The sequence below is a fragment of the Tetrahymena thermophila genome (assembly GCF_000189635.1).
Source record: "Tetrahymena thermophila SB210 genomic scaffold scf_8254363, whole genome shotgun sequence".
Lineage (NCBI taxonomy): Eukaryota > Ciliophora > Oligohymenophorea > Hymenostomatida > Tetrahymenidae > Tetrahymena > Tetrahymena thermophila.
The window spans coordinates 1-27175 of record NW_002476147.1 but is presented as its reverse complement, the minus strand read 5'-3'; the positions used below and the strand labels follow the sequence as shown (position 1 = coordinate 27175).

The 27175-nt window shown below is 19.6% G+C and overlaps 6 protein-coding genes across 6 annotated transcripts; 1 reads left to right on the top strand and 5 right to left on the bottom strand. All coding sequences in view use genetic code 6, as the record gives it.

The window, feature by feature from the left end:
• Positions 1-1520: 1520 nt before the first annotated feature.
• TTHERM_001400720 (transmembrane protein, putative) lies at positions 1521-2106 on the bottom strand (the record flags this gene model as incomplete). Its single annotated transcript, XM_012800324.1, has 2 exons — positions 1521-1568; positions 1626-2106. Coding segments are annotated over 2 exons (529 nt in total), but the record flags the coding sequence as incomplete, so codon positions are not given.
• Positions 2107-3286: 1180 nt separating this feature from the next.
• On the bottom strand, positions 3287-5154 carry TTHERM_01400720 (hypothetical protein; the record flags this gene model as incomplete). Its single annotated transcript, XM_001029611.2, has 2 exons — positions 4971-5154; positions 3287-4641 (listed from the first exon to the last, which is right to left on the bottom strand). The coding sequence occupies exons 1-2, from the start codon at positions 5092-5094 to the stop codon at positions 3287-3289; spliced, it is 1479 nt and encodes a 492-aa protein (XP_001029611.2). The 5' UTR covers positions 5095-5154.
• Positions 5155-9842: 4688 nt separating this feature from the next.
• On the top strand, positions 9843-10631 carry TTHERM_01400710 (hypothetical protein; the record flags this gene model as incomplete). The annotated part of the gene is made up of 1 exon (XM_001029610.2): positions 9843-10631. Exon 1 carries the CDS (start codon positions 9975-9977, stop codon positions 10629-10631), a length of 657 nt encoding a protein of 218 aa, XP_001029610.1. The 5' UTR covers positions 9843-9974.
• A 1014-nt stretch (positions 10632-11645) lies between these two features.
• Positions 11646-12998, bottom strand: TTHERM_01400700 (hypothetical protein; the record flags this gene model as incomplete). The annotated part of the gene is made up of 1 exon (XM_001029609.1): positions 11646-12998. The coding sequence occupies one exon, from the start codon at positions 12996-12998 to the stop codon at positions 11646-11648; it is 1353 nt and encodes a 450-aa protein (XP_001029609.1).
• An 866-nt stretch (positions 12999-13864) lies between these two features.
• On the bottom strand, positions 13865-15220 carry TTHERM_01400690 (hypothetical protein; the record flags this gene model as incomplete). The annotated part of the gene is made up of 1 exon (XM_001029608.1): positions 13865-15220. One exon carries the CDS (start codon positions 15218-15220, stop codon positions 13865-13867), a length of 1356 nt encoding a protein of 451 aa, XP_001029608.1.
• Positions 15221-16342: 1122 nt separating this feature from the next.
• On the bottom strand, positions 16343-25694 carry TTHERM_001400689 (cyclic nucleotide-binding domain protein; the record flags this gene model as incomplete). The annotated part of the gene is made up of 24 exons (XM_012800323.1): positions 16343-16586; positions 16737-16826; positions 17054-17143; positions 17400-17489; positions 17737-17826; positions 18105-18194; positions 18398-18487; positions 18730-18819; positions 19474-19563; positions 19801-19890; positions 21178-21267; positions 21514-21603; positions 21795-21884; positions 22128-22214; positions 22508-22597; positions 22805-22894; positions 23139-23228; positions 23462-23551; positions 23802-23891; positions 24316-24405; positions 24686-24775; positions 25054-25143; positions 25549-25598; positions 25659-25694. 24 exons carry the CDS (start codon positions 25692-25694, stop codon positions 16343-16345), a joined length of 2217 nt encoding a protein of 738 aa, XP_012655777.1.
• Between the last annotated feature and the right edge of the window lie 1481 nt (positions 25695-27175).

Genomic DNA, 27175 nt, shown 5'->3' with positions numbered 1-27175 from the left:
AAAAATGAAGAAAAAATATGAAATAATAAGATTAATTAATTTATAATAAAGGCAAAATTTGAAAATAAAGTGATGTGCTAAATTAACAAAGAAAGAAAGAACAAATAAAGCAAGCACAATAAAAAGAAAAAGAAAAAAGAGCTTTGTTGTTTTAAATTAGTTTTTATAATTAAAAATATCACAATCCAAAACAAATAAACTGTTTTTACCCAAGATCAAGTGTCAAATTTGAGAGATTAATGCAATTTGCTAAAGCAGAACCTAAGACTGATACACCTTCATCACCAATTTTATTCCAACTTTTTAAATATTGAAGAAAAAATATATCATTAAATAGTTAATTAGAAGGAAAAAATGAAGAAAAAATATGAAATAATAAGATTAATTAATTGATAATAAAGGAAAAATTTCAAAATAAAATGATGAGCTAAATTAAAAAAGAAAGAAAGAACAAATAAAGCAAGCACAATAAAAAGAAAAAGAAAAAAGAGCCTAGTTGTTTTAAATTAGTTTTTATAATTAAAAATATCACAATCCAAAACAAATAAACTGTTTTTACCTAAGGTCAAGTGTCAAATTTGAGAGATTAATGCATTTTGCTAAAGCAGAACCTAAGCCTGATGCACCTTCATCACCAATTTAATTTCTACTTTTTAAATATTGAAGAAAAAATATATCATTAAATAGTTAATTAGAATGAAAAAATGAAGAAAAAACATGAAATAATAATAAGATTAATTAATTAATAATAAAAGCAAAATTTGAAAATAAAATGATGAGCTAAATTAACAAAGAAAGAAGAACAAAAAAAGCAAACACAATAAAAAGAAAAAGAAAAATGAGCTTTATTGTTTTTAATTAGTTTTTATAATTAAAAATATCACAATCCAAAATTATGCACCAGTTTTTCATTTTATAAAATTAAAATTTTTATTATTTTTTATGAAATTTTTTCTATCCTAGATTTTTAAAATTTATTTTATTTCAAAAAAAATGATATGTAAACTTTCTAAAAATTAGCTTTATTTATAATGTTATTTAGATATAAATTAAATAGGTATTTCACTATTGTTAATTAGGAGGAAAAAATGAAGAAAAAATATGAAATAATAAGATTAATTAATAATTAATAAAATTAACAAAGAATTAAAAAATATGAAATCATAATAAAAAGAAAAAGGAAAACAAATAAAATAAATTAAAAGAACTTTAATGTTTTAAATTAACTATTATAATTAAAAATATTATAATATAAAACAAATAAATAGCTTTTATTAAGTGTAAGTTTTAATAGCAAAAATGAAGAAAAAATATCAAATAATAAAAAATGAATAATAAATAAATAATAAAAATTGAAATGAAAATTAAGTTAAAATTGCTAAAAAATTTAAGTTTTAATAAAAATCAATGAATAATGATGATAATTTCTTTTATAAATTATTTATTCAAACAAATTTAAAATAAAATAAACAAAAAATATTAATAATAATAAAAATAATATTTTTTAATTACATATACCGAAGATTAATATGGAGAACCTAATGAGATAAAAATGAAGAGCTTTTAAACTTTTTTTATTAATTTATATAAATTTAAAAGTTATTAATAAAAAAATTAATAATTACTTCTTCTAATTCTTCGTAATATTTAATCTATTATATCATTTATTTTTTTTTTCAAAAATATTGAATAGCAGTTTATGAAATTTAATTAATTAATTAATTATAAATGGATAAAAAGAACAAATAAATATAATAATTAATTAATTATCAAATATTAATTAATTTATTTTGTTTTATGAAGAGATATCACATTCACTATTTAAACTTAATATTTTTATTTAAAACATATACTTAAAAATATATATAGTAGGAATTAAAGACGGCCAGTTATTTATTTAGCAATATTTGAAAAAACCTGGTAGTTCTGCCCCGGACCCAATCTAAAAAATTTTATGTATGCCCCGTGGGGCAGTTGCCTCATTATATATTATATATTTTTATTCAATTAGATTTAATTACTTTTTTTAATTTTCTTATTTCTACTTAGCTTAGCTAAGCTAGACAATTAATTAATTAAAAACGAATGTATGTAATTAAATGCCATTCACTAGTATAGTAGTTTCCAAACGACTAAATTTTTGAATGGCATTTTGCTATATTTTGTTCTATCTTATAAACTCAAAACAAACAAGAATAATAAGATGGATTAATTAATATAGTGAGGCTATTAGATTTTTCTTACTTTTTTAAAAATGTTTACAATAAAGCAGTAAATTTAGATAAATGATTAATAAATAAATAAAAACAAATAATAATTATATTGTACTAAAATAAAATGGCTTATTAATTATTTAATCTAGTTGATTATTTATTTATTAATTAATTATTTTGCTTATTTTTTTATAATTTTTTGGTATTTTTTTTAACTAAAGTCATATTTTTTTGATATTTTTTTCACGTTAAAATTTAGTATTTTTAGAAAACAAACAAGTGTAATTGTTTTTTGTTCTATCTTATAAACACAAAACAAGAATAATAGGATTAATTAATATTGTGAGGCTATTGGATTTTTCTTACTTTATCAAAAATGTTAAGCAAAATGTTTACAATAAAGCAATAAAATTTAGATTACTAATTAATAAATAAATAAATAAAAACAAGTAACAATTATATCTATAGTGCTTTGATAGTAGAATAGTTTATAATATATAGTAATTTTTTATTTATTATAATATAAAATGGATTATTAATTATATAATTTAGTTGATTGTTATTTAATTAATATTTTTGCTAATTTTTTTATATTTATTGACATTTTTATACTAAAGTCACATTTTTTTGAGTTTTTTCTTAAGTATCGCAAATTTTTGCATGCTGATCCTTTGATAATAAAGTTTTTACTAAATACTTTAATATTTAGTATTTTTAGAAATCAAACAAGCGTAATTTATTTTTTTGTTCTATCTTATAAACTCAAAATTCTATCTTATAAACTCAAAACAAACAAGAATAATAGGATGCATTAATTAATATTGTGAGGCTATTAGATTTTTCTTACTTTATGAAAAATGTTTACAATAAAGCATTAATAATTAATAAATAAATGAAAACAAGTAATAATTATATAGTACTTTGATAGAATAGTTTATAATATATAGTGATTTTTTATTTGTTATAATATAAAATGGCTTATTATTATTATTATTTAATTTAATTGATTGTTTTTTAATTAATATTTATTTTTGCTAATTTTTTAACATTTATTGACATTTTTTAAGAGTAATTCATATAAAAACTCCTCTAAAGCCACACTCTTTTGAGTTTTTTTCTTGATTATCGAAAATTGAAGCATGCTCATCTTTTGATAATAAATTTCTAAGGTTTTCTTTGTAATACTTTTCTAAGAACTGCTAGGACTGTATTGAATATTCAACGTCTTCGAAGAAGTATGATAACTCTTTTCTAATGTATTCATCGATAGAGAATTTATTATAGTTATGCATTAACTTTTGTCTATAGTCTACTAAACCTTACATTTGTTGTGGAGATAAAGTAGCATGTACTATTGAAAGTATGTACTCTCTACCGAATTTGTCGTTTAATTTTTAAGATAAGGTGACATTTCTTACTGAATAGGAGACTTGGAGAGGATAGCCATCGAAAGTATTTATATTAGCTGTATAACTATCATTGTGGTTATATTTCATTTTTAGACCAATACCTTTTAAAGCTTAGTATATTACATCTGCTTTATCTTGAATTAAATCTATTTTCTGGTTTCTTAGAATCACTGTCTTGAAAGAAGCACAATCCAAACCTAGCATAGAAAGATAGCTTTTTGATATACCTGTATGGGCTAACTCCACCTCTTAGTCAATAAAATTATATCTGCCAATGTTAAAGACAAAAAACTTATTTTTCTCATTTTTTTATGTTTCTTCTATGTAATCAAAAGCGCATTAAATAAACTCTTTGAATTCCTGCTCTTTGATGCTTCTCATCTACTCGGATGACTTCGCTGAATAATAGATTGATTTAGTGAGTTAGTCAAAAACAGCCAATTGATTGCAAAGTTCTTGCTTGTTTAGATTAGCTATATTTCTATTCATCATGAGATCAACGCAATCTTCAATAGATTTTTTTGGCACAAGTCTATCAATCTAATGATTGATGTCTATAATGCCTAGATTATGCCTTTCTTCTATTTTAACTATTCTTGTTGGATAAAATCCAAAGCTAATCGGAGTAAGACAGTAACAATATCTTAGAACTCCATCTAAAGTAACAAAAACTCCACAATTCAATTTGAACAACTCTCTAGAAACGCTATTTTATATAACAAATGTCATTTTATTAACTAAGTCATTTTCTTTTTTTATTTTTTTTTGTATCCTTTTCTTCCTCTTCATTTCTTTCAATGCTTTTAATGCAGCTAAATCTATTGTTTCTTCTTTAGATTCCTACTCTTCGCTTTCTATATTTTCATCGCTACTATTTTTTTGATCTGTATTATTTTATGATCCAAAAGGGGAATTATACTCAAAAGGAACTAAAAACATATTATTATCATGATCAGTTTCAAATTAATTTTGGTTTTCCAAAATCATCTCTTAGTCATCGATTTCCATTTCTAATAAGGCTTTAATATATATAAAATGGGTTTATGGTTATGCTTAGATTTCGAAAGAAATATATGTAAGTTATTATTTAATTAGATAGATAAAGTCTTTATACTTTTTTATCAATTGATTAAAAAATAATCCCTTCTACACAATTTACTTTTTAAAGAAAGTCTTAGAATGAATGCTTTTTGTAATGAATTTTAGCAGAACAAAATTTACAAATTTACTTTTCAATTTACATAAATTTTTGTCAGAATTTACCAGATAAATAATATACGAACATCCAAATCAATTTCTAAAAGATAATTAGAATTCTATTTAAAATGAATAACCAAAATAAGATTACTTTTTTGCTTTTTAATTTTAGGTAAAAAACTAATTAAGTCAGTCTTCAATAGATAGAGAGATAGATAGATATTTCTAAATTATTTGTATATGATTTACTTAGATAGTAGTTAAGTATTAATCATTAATTGTTTTTTGCCAACTTTAAATGCTTTTTTTCTCAACTTAAGAAAATTTAAAACTTTATCTTACTACTTAGTGGCTTGCTTTTAGTTGATAATTTTAAAATTCATTTGTTTACTCTAAAATTAAAGTTAATTTTGTTTCAAAAAAAAATTCCACAAACCCATAAAAGAACAAAAAATAAATATATTTTTTAATTTATTATCAAAAGTAACTTCATTAATATCGATAAGTAAGTAAGTAATATATGAACATCCAAATCAATTTCTAAATGATAATTAGAATTCTATTTAAAATGAATAACCAAAATAATATTACTTACTTTTCAATTTTAGGTAAAAAACGAAGTAAATCTTCAATAGATAGATAGATATTTTTATAATATTTGCTTCTTATTTAGATAGTGTTTAAGGTTAACTATTTATTATTTAATTATTTTTTGCCAATTTTATATGCTTTTTTTTCTCAATTTAAGAAAATCAATTAAAAACTTTATCTTACTACTGAGTTTCTTTTAGTTGATAATTTTAAAATTTGTTTGTTTACTCTAAAAATTAAAGTTAAAAAATTTTGTTTCAAAAAAATTTCACAAACCCATAAAAGAACAAAAAATAAATATTTTTTTTAATTTATTATCAAAAGTAACTTCATTAATATTGATAAGTAAATAAGTAAGTAATATATGAACATCCAAATCAATTTCTAAATGACAATTAAAATTCTATTTTAAATGAATAACCAAAATAATATTATTTTAAATTTTAGGTAAAAAACAAAGTAAATCTTCAATAGATAGATAGATATTTCTAAAATATTTGCTTATAATTTAGATAGTATATAAATTTAACTATTATTAATAATTTAATTATTATTTGTCAACTTTAAATGCTTTTTTTCTAAACTTTAGAAAACTAATTAAAAACTTTAAAAGAACAAAAAGTAAATATACTTAAATATATTTTTTAATTTATTATCAAAAGTAACTTCATTAATATCTAGAAAGAAAAGTAGAAATCTAAATTAAATGACCTTTCAATTGATTATTTCATATATTTTCTTAATAATACTTTTGAATGATTACAAAAATTTTTTATTCATTCATTAAAGAAAGGTATGAATTTTTTAGTTAAAAGTCACCCACATATGTATTTATTCTCTTAATTCATAATAACTTAGTTATACTAACTATATCTCCTCGATAATTAATTAAGGCACTTAACTTACTTTTGAAGAAACTATTAACTTTTTTTACTTAAAACTAGAGGTAAGAATCGAAAGTATGTATCGATATCATCAAAACTTTCAATTACCTCAATTTACTACCAACAAAAAATAAAAAGATTTTAAGTTAAAGTAAATAAGGAATTTAAATTAGTATATAATCTCAAGTATCCTATTTTTTTGTCATTCAAAAAAATTAATTGTTTGTTTAAATCAAAATATATTTTCCAAAATATTTAGAACTTTGTCATAGTTATTTAACTCAATTATTGATAACTTTTATTGTTACAAGAAGTTAGCACAAAGAAAACAAAAAATTTAAGATTTTTTTTTTTTAAATTATATATTGAATTTATTTGAGAATAATAAAAATATATATTAAAAAAAATAAATTATTTTCTTATTAGAAAAAATAAAAAGTAATAGAACTGAAACTTACTTTTTCTATTTTTCCTAATAAATTATTGCCAAATCAAATTCTACTTATTTAAGTAAGTGCCAAGATTTTTATCTTAGTTAAAGTTTTATTTTATTATTATTTAAAAAATACTATATAATTTTGAGATTATCAAGAGTGTACTTAATTTGATTAAATTTCATCTATAGATAGATTGCTTAATTTTTTTAGTTCTATTTATGAATGGTACTTACTATATTTTTTAATTATAGGTTAAAGATGAAAGGCATTCTATTACTTTGTTCTTAAATTGTTTTAGTATTAAGTACTAGCTAAATTAATAACATCAATCAACATCTATAAATATGATTAAAATAATTTCTAATATTAAGCATATTAAACATTAAGAGAACTCATTATTTTTTACTTTATTAAAAAAACAAACTATATATGAAGCACATAAAATTATCTATTTATTTATTTATTTCCTTATTGTAAAAGTTAATAGTTTTAGATTTTTTTACTTTATATTTACATTAAATAGAATAAATAGATTGTTTACTAACTAATAATAATTGTACTAATTAATTATCTAATAAAACTAATAATTAATTTTTATGATACAAATGGTACTGACTTTCAAGTTAGCATATCCTTTTTTTATATAAAAATGTTTTTGACTTTAAAGTTAGCATATATATTCTTTTTTTAATACAAATAATATTTTTATCATAATTTAACATATTACAATTTATTTATTTCTTTTAATTTTAATAGGTTATAGGTAGTAAGTAAATAAGTAAGTAGGTGGATAAAACATGTTAAAAATAAATTATTTTAAAGTAACATTAAAAAATCCATCCTAATAATTTATAAAAGTTCCTTTACGATTTTAAAAGATAGCTTTATAATTTTAAAAGCTAATTAAAGTGAATTTGAATCAAAAAATAAATGAAGGTCATAATACAATTTTATATCATACTCAATCAATATTTATACAAATTAAAGTAGCATCTATGTATGTATGTATGCATGTATGTATGTATGTATTAAGTTTAGTTTTATAAATTAAATAAAGATATTTTGAAATTAAATAAAAAATTTCTAGAAAATATCTTTAAAATTTCAGATTTGTTTCAATCTAAAACTAACTTGAAATTTAATTTTATAAGATTCTAGAAATTATCTAATTAATAAATTAAGTAAATTTTACTTACAATTTTGATTTGATTTCAACTTCAATAAATTTATAACAACTATTTTAATTTATAAAAGTATTATTAAAAATAATTAATAAATTTAGAATAAATATTTAATTTTAAAAACAACAAAAAAGAGTTTCAAGACTATAAATTTAACAAATTATTATTTATTATATTAATCTAATTAATAGCTTATACATGATATATAAAATTTTATTTTATTTAATATTATTATTGGTATTAAAAGTTTTATTTTATATTTGTTTTATAATTATATAATATTTTTTAGATTCACAATAGTAAAAAATTAAATTAATTAAATTACTACCATATATATATATATGTATCTATTGATATCTGACTGACTGTCTGTCTATCTGTCTACATGTCTTAATTTTTAGTTCTATTATTATTATTATCTTTTTTAATAATGAATTTAATCTAAAAGTTATTCTAATTATTTTCTTCTTATAATGTATAAATACTAGCTTGACGTCTTATAATATTATATTTAGTGATGAATATATATAATAATTTTTTAGATAATATAAATTTTTGATTGATTATATAAGGCTATTTTCAAATAATTATTTCTTGAGTAAGAAATATAAACTTACTTAGTAGGACAATAAATAAATATATTTGATTTAATAAAAATAAAAAAAGGTTTTTGAGCTGGTTTCGAACGAATCTGATAGATAGAAGTAAAACATAGCTAAAAAATGTTTAATTTATATTACCATATCTATAGATTGTTTAAAATTTTTGATTAATTCTTTTATGGATGGAGGTACTATAATTTTTAATAATGGATTAAAGATAAAAGCCGTTCTAGTTAATTTCTTCTTATAATGTTTCAGAATTAAGTACTAGCTAAATTAATAATAACAATCAATATAATTAAATAAGATTAAAATAATTTCTAATATTTAGCTTATTAAGTATTAAAAAATCTCATTATTTATTTTTTAATTTCATTGAAAAAACTCTTAAGCACATAAAATTATATTTATTTTTGTTAAAAGCAAATAGTTTTAGATTTTTACTTTATATTTACATTAAAAAGAATAGATAGATTACATAATTATCTAATAAAATACTAATAATTCATTTGTATGATAAAAACGTTACTGGCTTCTTTTTTTATATAACTAATATTTATGTGATAATTTAACATATTACAATTTATTTATTTATTTATTTCTTTTAATTTATTTTAGTAGGTTAAAGGTTGATAAAAGGATGTTTAAAAATAAATATTTTAAAGTAAGATTAAAAAATCCATCATAATATTATATAAAAGTTACTTTACAATTTTTAAACGATAGCTTTTTAATTTTAAAAGCTAATTTAAGTGAATTTGAAGCAAAAAATAAATGGAGGTCATAGTAATTAAATATTAAAATTTTATATCATACTGAATCAATAAATATATATTTTATTTATACAAATTAAAGTAGTACCCAATAATTACTATTTATTCAGTAGAAAAATGTCTGAATTAAATTAATATTTTTACTATCTATATGTAATAGACATTTTAAATTCAAAAATGAATGTTTAGTTATATTAATTCAATTCTTTTCTCTCTATTATTTTTATCTTCGTTTATTTGTTAATTTATTTATTTATCTTCACTAGTAGACAAAAATTAGTATTACAAAATTTTAATTTAAAATACACTATAAATAGTATTTTAGTCTGTATATCAATCAAAATTTGTATTGTAAGAAATTATGAAAATCTAAAATCTTTTATTTAAAGTGAAACAATTTTTAAAAATATTGGCTTAGATAAGCTTAGTATTTAAGATTCAGATAGCTATTTATTGCATAATGTTGATTAAATAAATTTTAATTATAAATTCTTAGTCAAATTTTTCTAATTTGTCATTATTATTGAAAACTATACGGCTTGTTAATCAAATTTAATTGTACTATTTATAGACTTTTTGGAACAATTAACAATTACTTTAAATAGCAAAATCAAGATTCATGCTTTTAAGATATTTAATATATCAAACAAAAAAATACAATAAGAGCAAACAAAACAAAAAATAAAAATGAACATAAATTTCCTTTTATTAATTACCTTATGCTTACTTGGCTTATGCATCTCATAATAAAATAATTACGGCTAAAAAAGTGGCAATGATAAAAACTTTGAATAGGTTTATAATCAAACATAAGAATAAGCAAATTAAGATGCTTAAGAATTAATTGAATTATTCAAAAGAGAAAGAGATAATGGTGGATAGTGTTTTATGAAAGCAGTCAATCCTTTGGAGTATTCATAAGAAGAAATTGACATTGTTCACTACGAATTTAGCTGCTATAAACATTTATGTGGAATAACATCAAAAATACCATCAAGTCAAGAATATCATTTATGTATTAATAAAGAGTGTAATAGAGTTTATCATGATACATATTTTTTCATGTATGATTTAAAAAGTGATATTAAAAAATGTTTAGAATTTAAAGAAGAAGTAAAAAAAATTAATGGTGATAATAAATAAAATAATATTTATGATGATGATAACTCTTCTTAGTAAAATGAATCTTAAAAAGAAAAAGAAAACAAAAATTCCTCATCATCAAAAAAAGAAGATAATAATTAAAACAACATCGAAAATGTTGATAATATTGATAGAGATAATAAATCTTTTTCAAGCATACTTTCACTCTTATTATTAGGATTTAATATTTTATTATTTTGACTTAAGTAGTTAATATATATATATATTATTTATATAGTTTAATTTATTTTGTTTGCGTTAAATAAATATTTCAAACAAAAAACTTAAATTTCATTTTTAATTAATTATTATTATTAAAACAATAAAGTTAAAAAATAAACTAATTTTATATCAATAAATAATAGTAATTATTTTTTTTCTCTTAGTTTTCAAATTTTATAAATGTATGAATTCATTAATATTTATTTTACCTTTTTTAAATAATCTTTAAATTTATATTTATATAAGTAAAAATACTATATTCTATTCCACAAAGGATGGATTGATTCTCTGTAAAAAAGTAAGTAAATAAATTTACAAAAAAATTATTTTGATAATTTTGTAAAAGCAAGCTCTTTTTTTGACCTTTTCTTGACTTAATTATTTTCTCTACTTCATTTTGCAGTCCTAAAATTGTTATCAGTCACTCATGACCTAAATCGCTCTATTAATAAATTCAGCTTATCCGAATTAAATTTAAAATTAAGTCATTAAATAAATATCCATCTTTCTCCTCTTTAAAAAGTATAATTTGAACCACTTATCCTGAAACTTAATTTTATTTTATCATACCATTCATCCATCCACTTAAGATTTATTATATTATTTTTTAAACTTAAATTATCAAAATATATTCATTCAATTTTATTTCTACAGATATTTATTTTTTAATTACTCTAAATCCTCATTAATTAATAGCCGCATGCATAAATTTAAGGGCCAAAAAAATTTTTTAATAATTAATTTACAGATATTTATTTTAAAATCTTGTTTGTGGTGATTATCAATCATTTAGGTTATGTAAAATAGTTAAAGACAGATATTAAATTCTACATTGTAACTCACATTAAAATGTATTACTAACGAATCATAGAAATTTAAGACAGTAAAGATTTAATTGTTATTTTATATTTATTTTTTTCTTAGTTAGTTTGGATTAAACAATATATATTTAATTTTTAAATATTAATTAACCTTAATTCCAATATTTCTATTTCACTGTTCTTTTTAATTGAAAATAGAGGAAGTATTCTAACAGTTTTGTTCTTTTGTATTTTAAGATAAAATATTGCGGAACCCACATGTTTGATAGGAATTAAGAAGATTTTTTATATTATCTTTATAGTATTTTTCTAAGAATTGCTATGATTTAACAGAATATTCTACGTCTTCAAATAGATAAGATAATTCCTTTTATATATATTCATCAAGAGAAAGGAAACCTTTGTTTTGCATAATCTTTTATCTGTATTCAATCAAACCTTGCATTTATTTAGGTTTTATGTGAGCTTAATTAATAAGAAGTATGTATTCATCACCATATATAAAATTAATCTTTTAATTCAATGTAATATCCTTTATAATATACTCAATTTACAAAGGATACCCATCAAATGTCATAATATCGCTAATAAATACATCTTCACTATTCAATTTTGCCTTTAAATGGATACCTTTTAAAGCTTAATTTATTATATCTGCCTTATTTTGTATTAAATCTATATTTTATTTTCTAAGAAAAATTGCCTTAAATGAATTGCTATCTAATCCTAGAATTTATTGATACAGATTTGACATTCCTGTATGAGATATTTCTACTTATTTTTCTATAAAATTGTATCTCCCAATTACATAGCTAAAAGGAATATTTTCTTGTTACTTCTGCATTTCCTTGATGTACTAGTAACAGTATTTGATGAAGCCTTAATACTCTTACTCTTTTAACATTTTTAAATCATAAGGAATTGTATTGTTATTATATAAATTATCTGTAAACGTATTAATGTTCATTAATTATTCTTGTAAATCTTATTTATTTTTATGAGCTAAATTTTTTTACATCATAAGATTCACGCAATCCTCAATTGACATCCTTGGTATCAGCCTATCTAAAGATTAGTGAATATCTATAACACTTAGATCGCTCATTTCCTCAAATTTTAAGTACTTATAAGGACAAAATCCAAAACTAACAGGACTTAAAGAGTATGAAAATCTTAGGACTCCATCAAGAGTAATGAATATGCCAGAATCTAGCTTAAATAATTCTGCTGAGTAAATATCTTTAAAAATACATATTTATAAGCAAGTTGGATGTTATTTAACCTTTTTAATTTTCTTTTTTTGTATCTTTTTTTATCTAGAAATTTGTAATTTTTTTGTTTCTTCTTTAGAATCCTCACTATCTTACTCGTAAACATTTTAATTGTAAATATCTTTTTTACTCTAATTAGTTAATTCCTATTAAATTATCAAGGAATATTCAAGTGGCTTCAAAATCATTCCAATATTCTATTGGTCAGTTATCAAATCAGCTGCTTATATATACTCAAAACCTTCTATTTCCATAGATATCTTCTACTTTTGATTAATATATTTACAGCTTAACAACTATTAATTGATTAAATGAATAAATTGTAAAATTTGCTTTAATTAAAATCACGAACTAAATAATTCAAGAAAAAAATGTGAAGATAATTTAATAGATAGAAATACATACCTAAATTCATTCTGTTCAAGTAGATAAAATAATTAATAAAGATTTACTTATTTCTAGATAATTTCTAGATAAAAAAAAGAAATAAATAAATAAATAATAGATTTTTTGCAAAAAATATTAAATTTTGTATATGAAGATTTATTCTATGACTTAATTTATTTAAATTTATGCATGCTTTGTAAATTTATAACATTTTTCATTAATTCTAAATATTTTCTAAGAATTTCATTTATAATATTTTAATTATTTGGTTGAAATTCAATAATTTTCTTTCAAAAATCTAAAAGCAGAAGAATAAAAAGCAAATAAATGATAGATTTCGTTAGAATTTTCTATTTTTTTATTAATTAGAATTTATAAATAAAATATAATCGAAAGTAAAAAAGGTTTTAATCAATAATTATTTATTTATGATATTTAATCTTTGAAAGATGAATAAATATCTTTAAGCTTTAAATGTTTGTTAATTACTTTAAATAAATATTATAATTTAAAATAACAAAATATTAAAAATGAATTTTCTTTTATCGTAATATAATTAATTAATTGATAAATAGAAATTGAGTTCTGGTTGGTTGGTTGGCGATATAATTTATTGAATTGATTATTAGTTAGTTAATTAATTAATAAGTTTATAGTAAAAGTATATGAGCAATTTAATTATTTTTTATTAGTTAGATAGTTAGTTAGTTAGTTTATTATAATTATTTTATTTTCACATCAAATTTTTTAAATCTATATTTTCTATTTATATTTAAGATATTTTGCTTTCATTTTAAATGTAACGATATCCACATTGTATATTGCCTTTTTATTTAAGTAAATTATCTAGATTTTCTTTATAGTATTTTTCTATGAACTGTTAAGACTAAACAGAATATTCAACGTCTTCAAATAAATACGATAATTCTTTATTAATATATTCATCTATAGAAAGAGCTTCAGAATTAAGCATTAGTTTTTTTCTATAATCAACTAATCCCTGCATCTAGTTAGGAGATACATTAATTTTTGTAATGACTAGGATATATTCATCTCCAAATAAATCATTCAGCTTCTATTATATTGTGACATTTTTTGTATGATAGTTAATTTTCAAAGGATATCCATCAAATGTAATGATATCAGCAGAAAATGTGTCTTCGCTATTGAATTTGCTCTTCAAATTTATTCCATTCAAAGCTGATAAGATTATATCAGCTTTATTTTGAATGAGATCTACCTTTTGATTTCTTAATACTATTGATCTAAACGTGTTATAATCCAATCCTAATAGCGATAAATAGCCTTTTGACATTCCTGTATGACATATTTCTACATCTTTATCTATATAATTGTATCTTCCAATAACAAAACTTAATAAGAGGTCGGGTTCTTCATTTTATAGCTTTCCTATGTATTTGTAAGAATGTTGAATGAAACTTTAAAATTCATTTTCCTTAAAAACTCTCAACTACTTAGGAAGGGCATTACAATTATAAATTTTTCTAACCATTTAATCAAAATTATCTAACTCAGAGAAAACCACTTGTTTATTTAAGTGAGCTAAATTTTTATGCATCATAAGATTTACGCAATCTTCAATTGATCTCTTGGGAAAGAGGTTATCTATGGTCTATGTTATATCTATTATACCTAAATTATGCATTTCTTCTATTTTTAAAACCTTTTATGGGCTAAAACCAAAGCTTACTGGATTTTAAGAGTAGCAAAATCTAAGAACACCATCTAATGTAATGTAAACTCCAGAATTTAATTTAAATAATTCTCTGCATGGAATACTTTAAATAGTGAACTGCTTTAAATTTATTTAGCCCTTATCTTTTTAAATTTTCTTTTTAATCCTTCTCATCCTCTTTTATTGCTTTTCATTTTCTTTTGAATCTTCTTCATCTTTAGAGTAACAATCATCATCATTGTAAATTTCATCATCATTATTATTCTTTTTATTGTTTATTTAGTAATGATGCCCAAATGGAGACGAATATTCAAATGGCACAACAAAAATGTTATTACTCAGCTCGCTAGAACTTTAACTAAAAATTGGAGTGCTAAAACCTTGTATTTCCATTCTCCTTAAGTGCTGACTTATCTTAAATTTATTTTCTTCTTCTTCTTAAAAAATTGATAATAAATCTTTAATTTAATATTTTTTTGATAACTTTTCAGACAATTAATTTGCGTTTGCTAAAAAATTTAATTCATTTTAACATGGAGTAAATGAAATGAAAAAGTATTAATTAAACCAATATTATTATTACTACTATCGCAAATGCCTTAAAATTACATGAAACTAAATGAATGCTTTATAAACTAAATCTTTACAATTTTTCAAAGATGAATTACAGAAATTTGACCAGAATTCACCAGTATAAAATTTACATATGAAGTATTAATGAAAAATAAAGTTAATAAGCAAATTCTAATTAAATTATTCAATAGTTATCTATCTATCAAATTTTTTTATTAATTCTATTGAATATTTGTTTATTAATTTACTATTAAATTAAACTTAAAAAATTTTCTTTAATTTTATCGAATAATACCATAAAATCTTATTTAATACAGTGACTATTTAAAAGAAATTTATTTTTTTAAATTTTTATTAAAATTTTTAATTTTTTCATATTTTTTGGCTAAATCTGAGAACTAGTTTTAGAGGAATTAATTTATTTAAGTAAATTTCATTTTTTAATAAGCTATTTATTTATTTATTTATTTATTAACTTACAAAAATATGATTTTCATAAATACAAAAATAACAATGAATCTATCAATCAAAATTTTAGGTTTAATTATCCTATTTCAAATTATTTTAGAATAAAAAATATGAATTATAGTTTATTATTCAAATATTTTATATTTATTCATCATATTTTCACCACTTACTTGTTTGTTTTTATCAAACAAATTCTATTTTATAGACAACTAATCTTTTTGATTTAAGGCACTTGCTTTACACTTTCAATTATTATTATGGTTCATAGATTTAGTTTAAACTTTTATTATTAATTAGTGCAAATTATGAACAATAATTAAATAAAAAAACATTAGCAGAATAAAAAAGAAAAATAAATATTAATCAAATAAAAAGCTTTAAATAAATTAAAAGTGCTTTATTGTTTTATTTTTTAAATAAAAAATATCTCAATCCAAAACAAATAAACTGTTTTTTTTTACCCAAGTTCAAGTGTCAAATTTGTGAGATTAGTGTAATTTGAAAAAGCAGAAGCTAAATCTTATGCACCTATTGCACCAATTTTATTGCTACTTTTTAAATATTTAAGAAAAAATATATAAACAATTAGCTAATTAGTAGGAAAAAATAACATATAAACTATTTTTACCTCAGGTAAAGTTTCAAATTTGACAGATTAATGCAATTTGCTAAGCCAAAACCTAAACCTGATGCACCCATTGCACCAATTTAATTGTAACTTTTTAAATATTGAAGAACAAATATATAATGAATTAGTTACTTAGAAGAAAATATGAAATTAATGCAAAAGTAGGAAATAAAAATTAGTTAAATTAACAAAAAAAGAAAGAAAAAAATATCACAACCAAAACAAATAAACTGTTTTTACCCAAGGTTAAGTGTTAAATTAGAGAAATTAGTGCAATTTCCTAAAGCAGAACCTAAACCTGAGGCACCAATTGCATCAATTTAATTAGAACTTTTTAAATATTGAAGAAAAAAATAGAATTTATTAGTTAGTTAGTTAGAAGAAAGTATGAAATGAATTAACTTTTTAATTAAAGCAAAAGTTGAAAATAAATAATGGGTTAAATTAAAAAAGAAAGAAAAAAAATAGGCACAATAAAATAGAAAAATAGATGAAATTTTTTAATTCATTTTTAATATTAAAAATATCACAATCCAAAACAAATAAACTATTTTTACCCAAGTTAAAGTGTCAAATTTGAGAGATTAGTATAATTTGAAAAAACAGAACCTAAGCTTTATGCACCTATTGAACCAATTTTATTGCTACTTTTTAAGTATTAAAGAAAAAATAAAAAATAATTAGTTAGTCAGAAGAAAAAATATCAAATGAATTAATTAATAATGCAAAAGTTGAAAATAAAAAAATTAGTTAAATTAACAAGAATTAAGAAGAAGAAAAAAATAATAATACAATAAAAATGAAAAAGAAAAATAAATCAAATAAATTAAATGAGCTTTATTCTTTTAAATTAATTTTTGTAATTAAAAATATCACAATCCAAAATAAATAAACTCTTCTTACTAAAGATCAAGTGTCAAATTTGAGAGATAAGTGCAATATGATAAAGCAGAACCTAAGCTTGATGCACCAATCGCACCAATTTTATTGTCACTTTTTAAATATTGAAGAAAAAATATAAAATTAATTAGTAAGAAGGAAAAATCATAAATGTAAAAGTTGAAAATAAAAATGATTTAAATTAAAAAAAAGAAAAAAAACACAAGAACATTATTAAAGAAAAAAAATAAAATAAATTAATGAAATTAAAACTATCAAATAAGTTAAAAGAGCAAAATTTTTTAAAATTCATTTTTATAATTAAAAATTTCACAATCCAAAACAAATGAACTTTTTTTACTGAAGATCAAGGCCTAGAGTTTAGAGATTAGTGTACTTTGCTAAAGCAGAACCTAAACCCTATGCACCTTCATCGCCAATTTAATTGTCACTTTTTAATTATTGAAGAAAAAATATATAATTAATTTGTTAGTTAGTTAGAAGGAGAAAGTGAAAAAATATGAAATAAATTCATTAATAATAAATATAAAAGTAGAAAATAAAATTAATTTAAATAAGTTAACAAAGAAAGGAAGAAATAAAGAAAGAAAAAATACAAACACAATAAAAAAGAAAGAAAAAATAAACTAAATAAAAAGATTTTTATTGTTTTAAATTAACTTTTATAATTAAATATACCACAATCAAAAACAAATAAACTGTTTTTACCAAAGTTAAAGTTTTAATTCTGAGATATTAGGGCAATTTGCTAAATAGGAACCTAAATCTGATGCACCTTTTGCACCAATTAAATTGTTACTTTTTAAATATTTAAGAAAAATATATAATTAATAACTTAGTTAGAAGGAAAAAATGAAGAAAAAATAGGAAATTAAGTAATAATATTTAAAAAATGATTTAAATTTACAAAGAAAGAAAAATAAATTAAATGAGCTTTATTATTTTAAATTCATTTTTGAAATTAAAAATATAACAATCCCAAAGAAATAAACTTTTTTTACCCAAGTTCAAGTTTTAAATTTGAGAGATTAGAGCAATTTGCTAAACCAGAACCTAAGCCTGATGCACCTATTGCACCAATTTTATTGTTACTTTTTAAATTTTAAATTAAAAGAAATAATTAATTAATTAGGTAGCTCAGAAGAAAAAATAGGAATTTAATTAATTTTTTAATAAATAAAAAAGTTTAAAATAAAAAATGAGTTAAATTAACAAAAGCAAAAATAAAATAAGTACAAATAAAAAAATCAAATAAATAAAAAGAAATTTATTGTTTTGAATTCATTTTAAAAATTAAAAATATCTCTTTCAAAAATAAACAAATTGTTTTTACCGAAGGTCAAGTACCAAATATGAGAGATTAGTGCAATTAGCTAAACCAGAGCCTAAGCCTGATGCACCTTCGGGGCCAATTTAATTGCCACTTTTTAAATATTGAAGAAAAAATATAAATTAATGATTACCTTTTCAAAAAAAGTTGGAGATCTTTTTTTATTTTTATAATAATTATGGAAATACAGGTAGAAATTATGTATTAATATACACTAAGAAATAAGTTTTTAAATTTGGTTTAGTATTAATTAAAATTTTATTTCTCATTTTATTTTTTATTTAAAAAAATTATCTATTTTTGAAATTATAAAAATTTCAAAACAAGATAGATTTTTTAATAAATAACTTAAAAATCTATTTCAAAATAAGTACATCCAAACAATGGAATTTTTGAGTGGCAACTTGCTATACTTGAGTATAAGATATAAAATTAGAAATAGAAAAACTATTACAAAACTCAATTTATAATAAATTAAAATAAAATTTCCAAATTTTTTGGATTGATTAGGAAGAAGAAAATGATGTAGAAAAATATGAAATTAACTAATTAATTAATAATAAAGTAAAGGTTGAAAATAAAAAAATGGGTTAAATTTAACAAAGATAGAAAATAATAATCAGCACAATAGTAAAGAATAAAATTAATAAATGAAATAAAAAGCTATCTTATAAATTAAAAGATCTTTATTGTTTTAAATATAATTTTAAAATTAAAAATATCACAATCCAAAATAAATATTTCTACTAAAGGTCAAGAATCAAATTTTAGAGATTAGTGCAATTAGCTAAAGCAGTACCTAAGCCTGATGCACCCATTGCTCCTATTAAATTACTGCTTTTTAAATATTGAGAAAAAAAATGAAATGAATAGATTAATGAATGCAAAAGTTGAAAATAAAAAATGAGCTAAAATTACCTAAGAAAGAAAAGAAAAAGACAAGGAAAATAAAAAATGAAAAGAAAAATAAATCAAATAAACTGCTCAAATAAATTAAAAAAGAGGGCTTTATAGTTTTAAATTCATTTTTATAATTAAAAATATCATAATCCAAAACAAATAAACTGTTTTTACCTCAGGTGAAGTATTAAATTTAAGAGATTAGTGCAATTCGATAAAGCAGAATTTAAGCTCGATGCACCATCATGACCAATATAATTGTAACTTTTTAAATATTGAAGAAAAAATATATAATTAATTAGTTAGTTAGTTAATAAGTTAGTTAGAAGGAAAAATTGAAGAAAAAAATTAAATGAATAAATTAATAATAAATGCTAAAAATGAAAATAAAAAATTGAGTTAAATTAATAAAGAAAGGCAATATATGAAGAAGAAATGTAAAATAATAAAAAATGGAAAGTGAAAGTTAAGCTAATAGTTAAAAAAATATTTGTAAAAATAAAAGTGAATGAATTTAGATGAGAATTTACATTAGAAAAAATTATTTTTTTAATAAATTGAAAGTTAAATATTTAGAAAATATTAATAATATCAATAAATTAAATTTACTTCAGATCAATAATTAGAACCTGATGAGATTAGAGTGAAGAATTTAAAAACTTTTATTATTAATAAAAGTAAATTTAAATAATATTGATAAAAAAATAAATAATTACTTATTTTAATCTGTCGTAATTTTTAATCTATTATATCATTTATTTTTTTTCAATAATATTGATTAGCAATTTATGGAAATTTAATTAATTATAAATTGATAAAAATTAAGCAAAGAAATTAAACAAAGAAATTATAATATCAAATTTGCATTTATAAATTTGCTTTTAGCAAGAGATATCACTAAAAAGTTAGTGTAACTAATATTCATTATTTAATCTTATTTTTTTATTTAAAATATTTACTTAATTAATAATATAGTAGGAATTAGAGAAGGGTATTTATATGTTCAAAAATTTTTAGTAATTACTTACTTAATAAATATTCACAAAATATGGTGAAAATTTATGTTTGATGGTGAGAATTTATAAGGATTTATGGTATTTATTTATTAACTTACAAAAATATGATATTCAGAAATACAAAATAATAATAAATCTATCTATCTATTGATATTTTAGGTTAAACAATTTAAAAATATTATATAATAAAGCATATTATTTTCTACTATTCAAATTTTTTATATTTATTAATGCCTTTTTCACGACTTACTTGTTTATCATCATTAGAAATTGATTTCAAAGAACACTAATCTTTTTGATTTAAGGCACTTGCTTTATACTTTCAATTATTATTATGATCCATTGATTTAGTTTTCGCTTTTATAATATATTAGTGAAATTAAAATAAATAATTGAATAAAAAAAAACATTAGCAGATTTAAAAAGAAAAATAAATATTAATCAAATAAAAAGCTTTAAATAAATTAAAAGTGCTTTATTATTTTATTTTTAAAATTAAAAATATCACAATCCAAAATAAGTAAACTTTTTTTACCCAAGGTAAAGTGTCAAATTTGAGAGATTAGCGCAATTTGCTAAAGCAGAACCTAAGTTTGATGCACTTTCATCACCAATTTAGTTTTCACTTTTTAAGTAAAGAAGAAAAATATATAAATTTAATTAGCTAATTATTTATTTACAATGAAAATTTGAAGAAAAAATTTTAAATAAATTTATAATAAATACAAAAGTTCAAAATAAAAATAATAGGTTAAATTAACAAAGAAAGGAAAGAAAAAAAGCAATCAAAATAATAAAAGAAGAAAAAAAATAAATCAAATAAATTAAAATAGCATTATTGCTTTAAATTTAAATAAATAACTATTTTTACCGAAGGTAAAGTTTTAAACTTGAGAGATTAGTGCAATTTGCTAAACCAGAACCTAAACCTGAAGCACCCGTTACACCAATTTAATTGTTACTTTTAAAATATAAAAGAAAAATATATAATTAATTATTTAGTTAGTTAGAAGGAAAAAATGAAGAAAAAATATGAAATTAAATACTTCATAATAAATGCAAAAGTTGAAAATAAAAAAAATAGTTAAATTTACAATAAATACTTCAATAAAATAGAAAAATAAATCAAATAAATGGATAAACTGTTTTTACCTAAGGTACAGTTTCAAATTTTAGAGATTAGTACAATTTGCTAAATTATAACCTAGGCCTAATGCGCCTTCATCACCAATTTAATTGCCACTTTTTAAATATTTAACAAAAAATATATAATTAAATAGTAAGTTAGAGGGAAAATATAAATAAAAAATATGAAATTAATTAATAATAAATACAAAATTTTATAATAAAAAATGAGTTAAATTAAAAAAAAAACAAAAGTAAAAAAAAAATAAAAAGAATCAAATAAATGAAAAGAGCTTTATTGTTTTAAATCCATTTTTATAATGAATAATTTACAATCCAAAGCAAATAAACTGTTATTACCTAAGGTTAAGTATCAAATTTGATAGACTAGTGCAATTTGCTAAACCAGAGCCTAAGTGAGCACATTCATCACCAATTTAATTGCCCCTTTTTAAATAATGAAGAAAAAATATATAATTAATTAATTAGTAAGTTAATTAATTGTTAATAAAAAATGTAGAAATAATAGGAACAGAATTAATTTACCATAAACACAAAAGTTGAAAATAAAAAATAAATTAAATTAACATAGAAAGAAGAAAAAAAACAACCAAATTCAAAAAAAATAAAAAGAAAAGTGAATCAAAAAGCTATCAAATAAAATAAAAAAGAGCATTATTGTTTTAAATTCATTTTTAAAAGTAAAAATATCACAATCAAAAAAAATAAACTATTTTTACCCAAGGTCAAGTGTCAAATTTGAGAGATTAGTGCAATTTGCTAAATTTTAACCTAAGCTTGATGCACCTGCATCACCAATTTAATTGCCACTTTTTAAATATTGAACAAAATGTATGTTATTAAATAGTATGTTTAAAGGATAAAATGAAGAAAAAATATGAAATTAATTAATAAAAAATGAAAAAATTGAAAATAAAATAAAAGCTGTTAAATAAATTACAAAAGCTTTGTTTATTATTTTAAATTTATTTTTTAAATTAAAATTATCTCAATACAAAAAAATTAACTATTTTTACCCAAAATAAAGTGTCAAATTTGAGAGATTAATGCAATTTGCTAAAGCAGAACTAAAGCCTAATGCACCAGTTGCACCAATTTAATTGATACTTTTCATTTATTAAATAAAAAATATAATTAATTAGTTAGTTAGTTAGAAAGAAAGAAAGAAAGAAAGAAAAAAGGAAGAAATATAGGAAACAAATTAATAAAATTAACAAAGAAGTTAAAAAAAACACAAATACAATAAAAAAGAAAAAATAAAATAAAAAGTTATCAGATAAATATAATGAGCTTTATTGTTTTAAATTCATTTTTATAATTAAAAATATCAAACAATTAAAATGTTTTTACCTAAGATTAAGTGCCAAATTTGATAGATTAATGCAATTTGCTAAAGCTGAACCTAAGCCTAATACACCTTCATCACCAGTTTTATTGCGACTTTTTAATATTGAAGAAAAAAAATATTATTAGGAATTAGTAAATTTAAATAAAAAAATAAAGAAAAAATATGAAATTAATTATTTAATAACAAACGCAAAATTTGAATTTAAAAAAATGTATTAAATTAATAAAGAAAAAAAGAAAAAAATATCAAAAAAAAAGCTTTATTGTTTTAAATTCTTTTTTAAAAATAAATATTTCACGATCCAAAAGAAGTAAACTTTATTTACCTAAGGTTAAGTGTAAAATTTGAGAGTTATTTGCAATTTACTAAAGCTGAACCTAAACCTAATACACCTATATCACCAATTTAATTGCGACTTTTTAAATATTGAATAAAAAATATAAAATCATTTAGTTAATAAGTAGGAGAAAATGGAGAAAAAATATGAAATGTATTAAATTAATAAATGCAAAGTTTAAAATAAAAAAATGAGTTAAATAAAACAAAGAAAGAAAGAAAGAAATAAACATAAATACAATAAAAAAGAAAAAGTAAATAAATCAAATAAATTGAAAGAGCTTTATTGTTTTAAATATCACTACTCTAAACAAATAAACTGTTTTTACCCAAGATCAAGTGTCAAATTTTATAAATTAGTGCAATTTGCTAAAGCTAAGCCTAAATTTGATACACCTTCATCACCAATTTAATTGTAACTTTTTAAATATTGAAAAAAGAAATATATAATTAGTTAGTTAGTTAGTTAGTTAGTTAGAAGGAAAAAGAGAAAAAATATGATGAAATGTAATGAGTTAATTAATTAATTAGAAATGCAAAAGTTGAAAGTAAAATATGAGTTAAATTAGCAACAAAAGAAAAAAAAGACACAAGCAAAAGAAAAAGAAAATAAATCAAATAAAAAGCCATTAAATAAATTAAAAGCTATTGTTTTAAATTCATTCTTAAAATTAAATACTCTAAATCCTCATTAATTAAGAGCCGCATAAATTAAGCGCCAAAAAAATATTTTTTATGGAAGGGCCTCAGGGTAGGCTTTAAAGATGGGGGTGGGGGTGCCCTTAATTAATGAGGATTTAGAGTATATCACAATACAAAAAAAAACAAATAAACTGCTTTTACTCAAGGTCAAGTTCCAAATTTGAGAGATTAGTGCAATTTGCTAAACAAGTACCTAAGCCTGATACGCCTAGTGCACCAATTTTGTTGTAACTTTTAAAATATTGAAATAAATTAGTTAGTTAGAAAAAATAATGAATAATGAATATGAAATGAAATGAAACGAATAAATTAATATTAAATACAAAGTTGAAAATAAAAAATGAGTAAATTAACAAAGAAAGGTAAAAAAAACAAAAGCATAATTAAAAAGAAAAAGAAAAATAAATCAAATAAAAAACTATCAAACAAATTAAAAGCTTTATTTTATTACTTTAAAATTCATTTTTTTAATTCAAAATATCATAGTCCAAAAAAAATAAACTGTTTTTACAAAAAAGAAAGTGTCAAATTTGAGAGATTAGTGCAATTTGCTATACCAGAACCTAAGCCTGATGCACCTATTGCACCAAATTAACAGTTACTATTTATATATTTAAGAAAAAATATATAATTAATAAGTTAGTTAGAAGGAAAAAATGAAGAAAAAATAAAAATGGGTAAATAATAATAAATGCAAAAGTAGTTAATTAAATTAACAAAGAAAGAAAGAAAGAAAGAAAGAAAGAAAGAAAGAAAGAAAGAAAAAAAAGACAAGCAAAATAAAAAAGAAAATTAAAAATAAATTAAAAGAGCTTTCTTGTTTTAAATTCATTTTTATTATTAAAAATATTATAATCCAAAACAAGTAAACTTTTTTACCGAAGATAAAGTGTCAAATTTGAGAGATTAATGCAATTTGCTAAAGCTGAACCTAATTTTGATGCACTTTCATCACCAAATTAAGTATTACTATTTAAATATTGAGGAAAAAATGTATTGAAGAAAAAATATAAAATGAGTTAGTTAACAGTAAAAGCAAAATTTAAATATAAAAAATGAGTTAAATTAACAAAGAAAGAACAAAAAAAACAATATTCTGAATCTTTATAATTGAAAATATAATAATCAAAAACAAATAAACTGTTTTTATCAAGTAAAAGTGTTAGAAGCAATAAATGTGAAAAAATATAAAATAATAAAAAATGAATTAGAAAGAATAAAAAATGAATTAGAAAGAATAAAAAATGGAAGTAGAAATTTAAGTTAATTGCTAAAAAAATATTTGTTTAAATAAAAATGAATAAATAAATATTGATGTGAATTTCTATTTGAAAAAATTAAATTATAAATACATTGAAAATTAAATAAATATACCTCAGATCAATATGGAGAATCTAATGAGATTAGAGTGAAGAGTTTAAAAACTTTATTATTAATAAAAATAAATTTAAAGAAAATTCATTCAAAAATAAATAAGTAATTACTTCTTCTAATTCGTAATATTTAATCTATTATATCATTTATTTATTTATTTATTCTCAAAAATATTGAATCAATTTATGGGAATATAATTAATTAATTATAAATGGATTAAAATTAAACAAATATATTCTAATAATTATCAATTATGAATTTATAAATTTACTTTTAGTATAGCACTTTACAATTTTAAAAATATTCATGGCTATCTATTTATTAGCGATGATTTAATTAATATTTAGAAATATATATAATTAAAGATTATGTATATTTTTTAAATTTATTTTCTGATATATTTTGATGCTTTAAATGAAAAATAGTATTTCATCAAAATATTTATTTATTTATAAGCCTAATAAATTAAAAATTCGGCTGAATTGAAAAATGAGTGATTGATTCGGTCGATTACTGGTAAATAAATATATTAAAAATTATTTAATACAAGTGAGTTCGTATTCTAATTATCTTTAATTCCAATCTCTAGTTCAAACTATATTTTTAAGTAAGTGCATATTTATTTTAAATAGAAATTTAAGATTTAATAATGGAGCTATCCTAACTTTTTTGTGATTTCTATTAAGAAAAGCAAATTAATAAATTGATATAATTTATTTTTTCTTTTTATCCACTAATAATTAAATTTCCATAAATTGCTATTCAATATTTTTGAATAAAAAAAATAAATGGTTATATAGACTAAATATTATTTCGGATTAGAAAAAGTAATTATTTATTTTCTTATCAAAATATTTTAAATTTTATATTTACTAATATTAAAAGTTTTTAGATTCTTCTCTTGAATCTCACTAGGCTCTCCATATTGATCTGAGGTATATTTAATTAATTTATAAATATTACTATTCTTACAATTAATATTATTTATAAATTTAAATTTCAGTTTATTTAAAATATTATTTTAGGATTAGAAATTATCACCTATCAATATTCATTCATTCATTGATTTAATAGATAAAAATATTTATTTAGTTATTTTAACTTAATTTTTACTTGAAATTTTTAAATTCATTCTCATTTTTTATTCATTTTTTCCTTCTAAAACTTTTTATTAATGAAAACAGCTTATCTTTTTTTGATTGTGATATTTTTTTTATTAAAATGAATGAATTTAAAGCAATATAACTAACTAACTAACTAACTTTTTTAATTTCTTTATTAGTTTTTTATTTAATTTATTTATTTATTTCTTTTTTAATGTATTTTTTTGTGTTTTTAGTTTCTTCTATCTTTCTTTTTTATTCTAATGTGTTTTTTTTCTCTTATATCTTTTTATTTTTTCATTTTTTTATTTTCAACATTTTTTTTTTATTATTTATTCATTTGTTATTATTTCATATTTTTTCACTATTTTTTCCTTCTAAATAACTAATTAATTTGTTATTTTTTCTTCAATATTTAAAAAGAGGAAAAAAAATTTGGTATATTGATGCATCATACTTAGGATTTGCTTTAGAAAAATGCACTAATCTCTAAAATTTGAAACTTAGTCTTACGTAAAAACAAA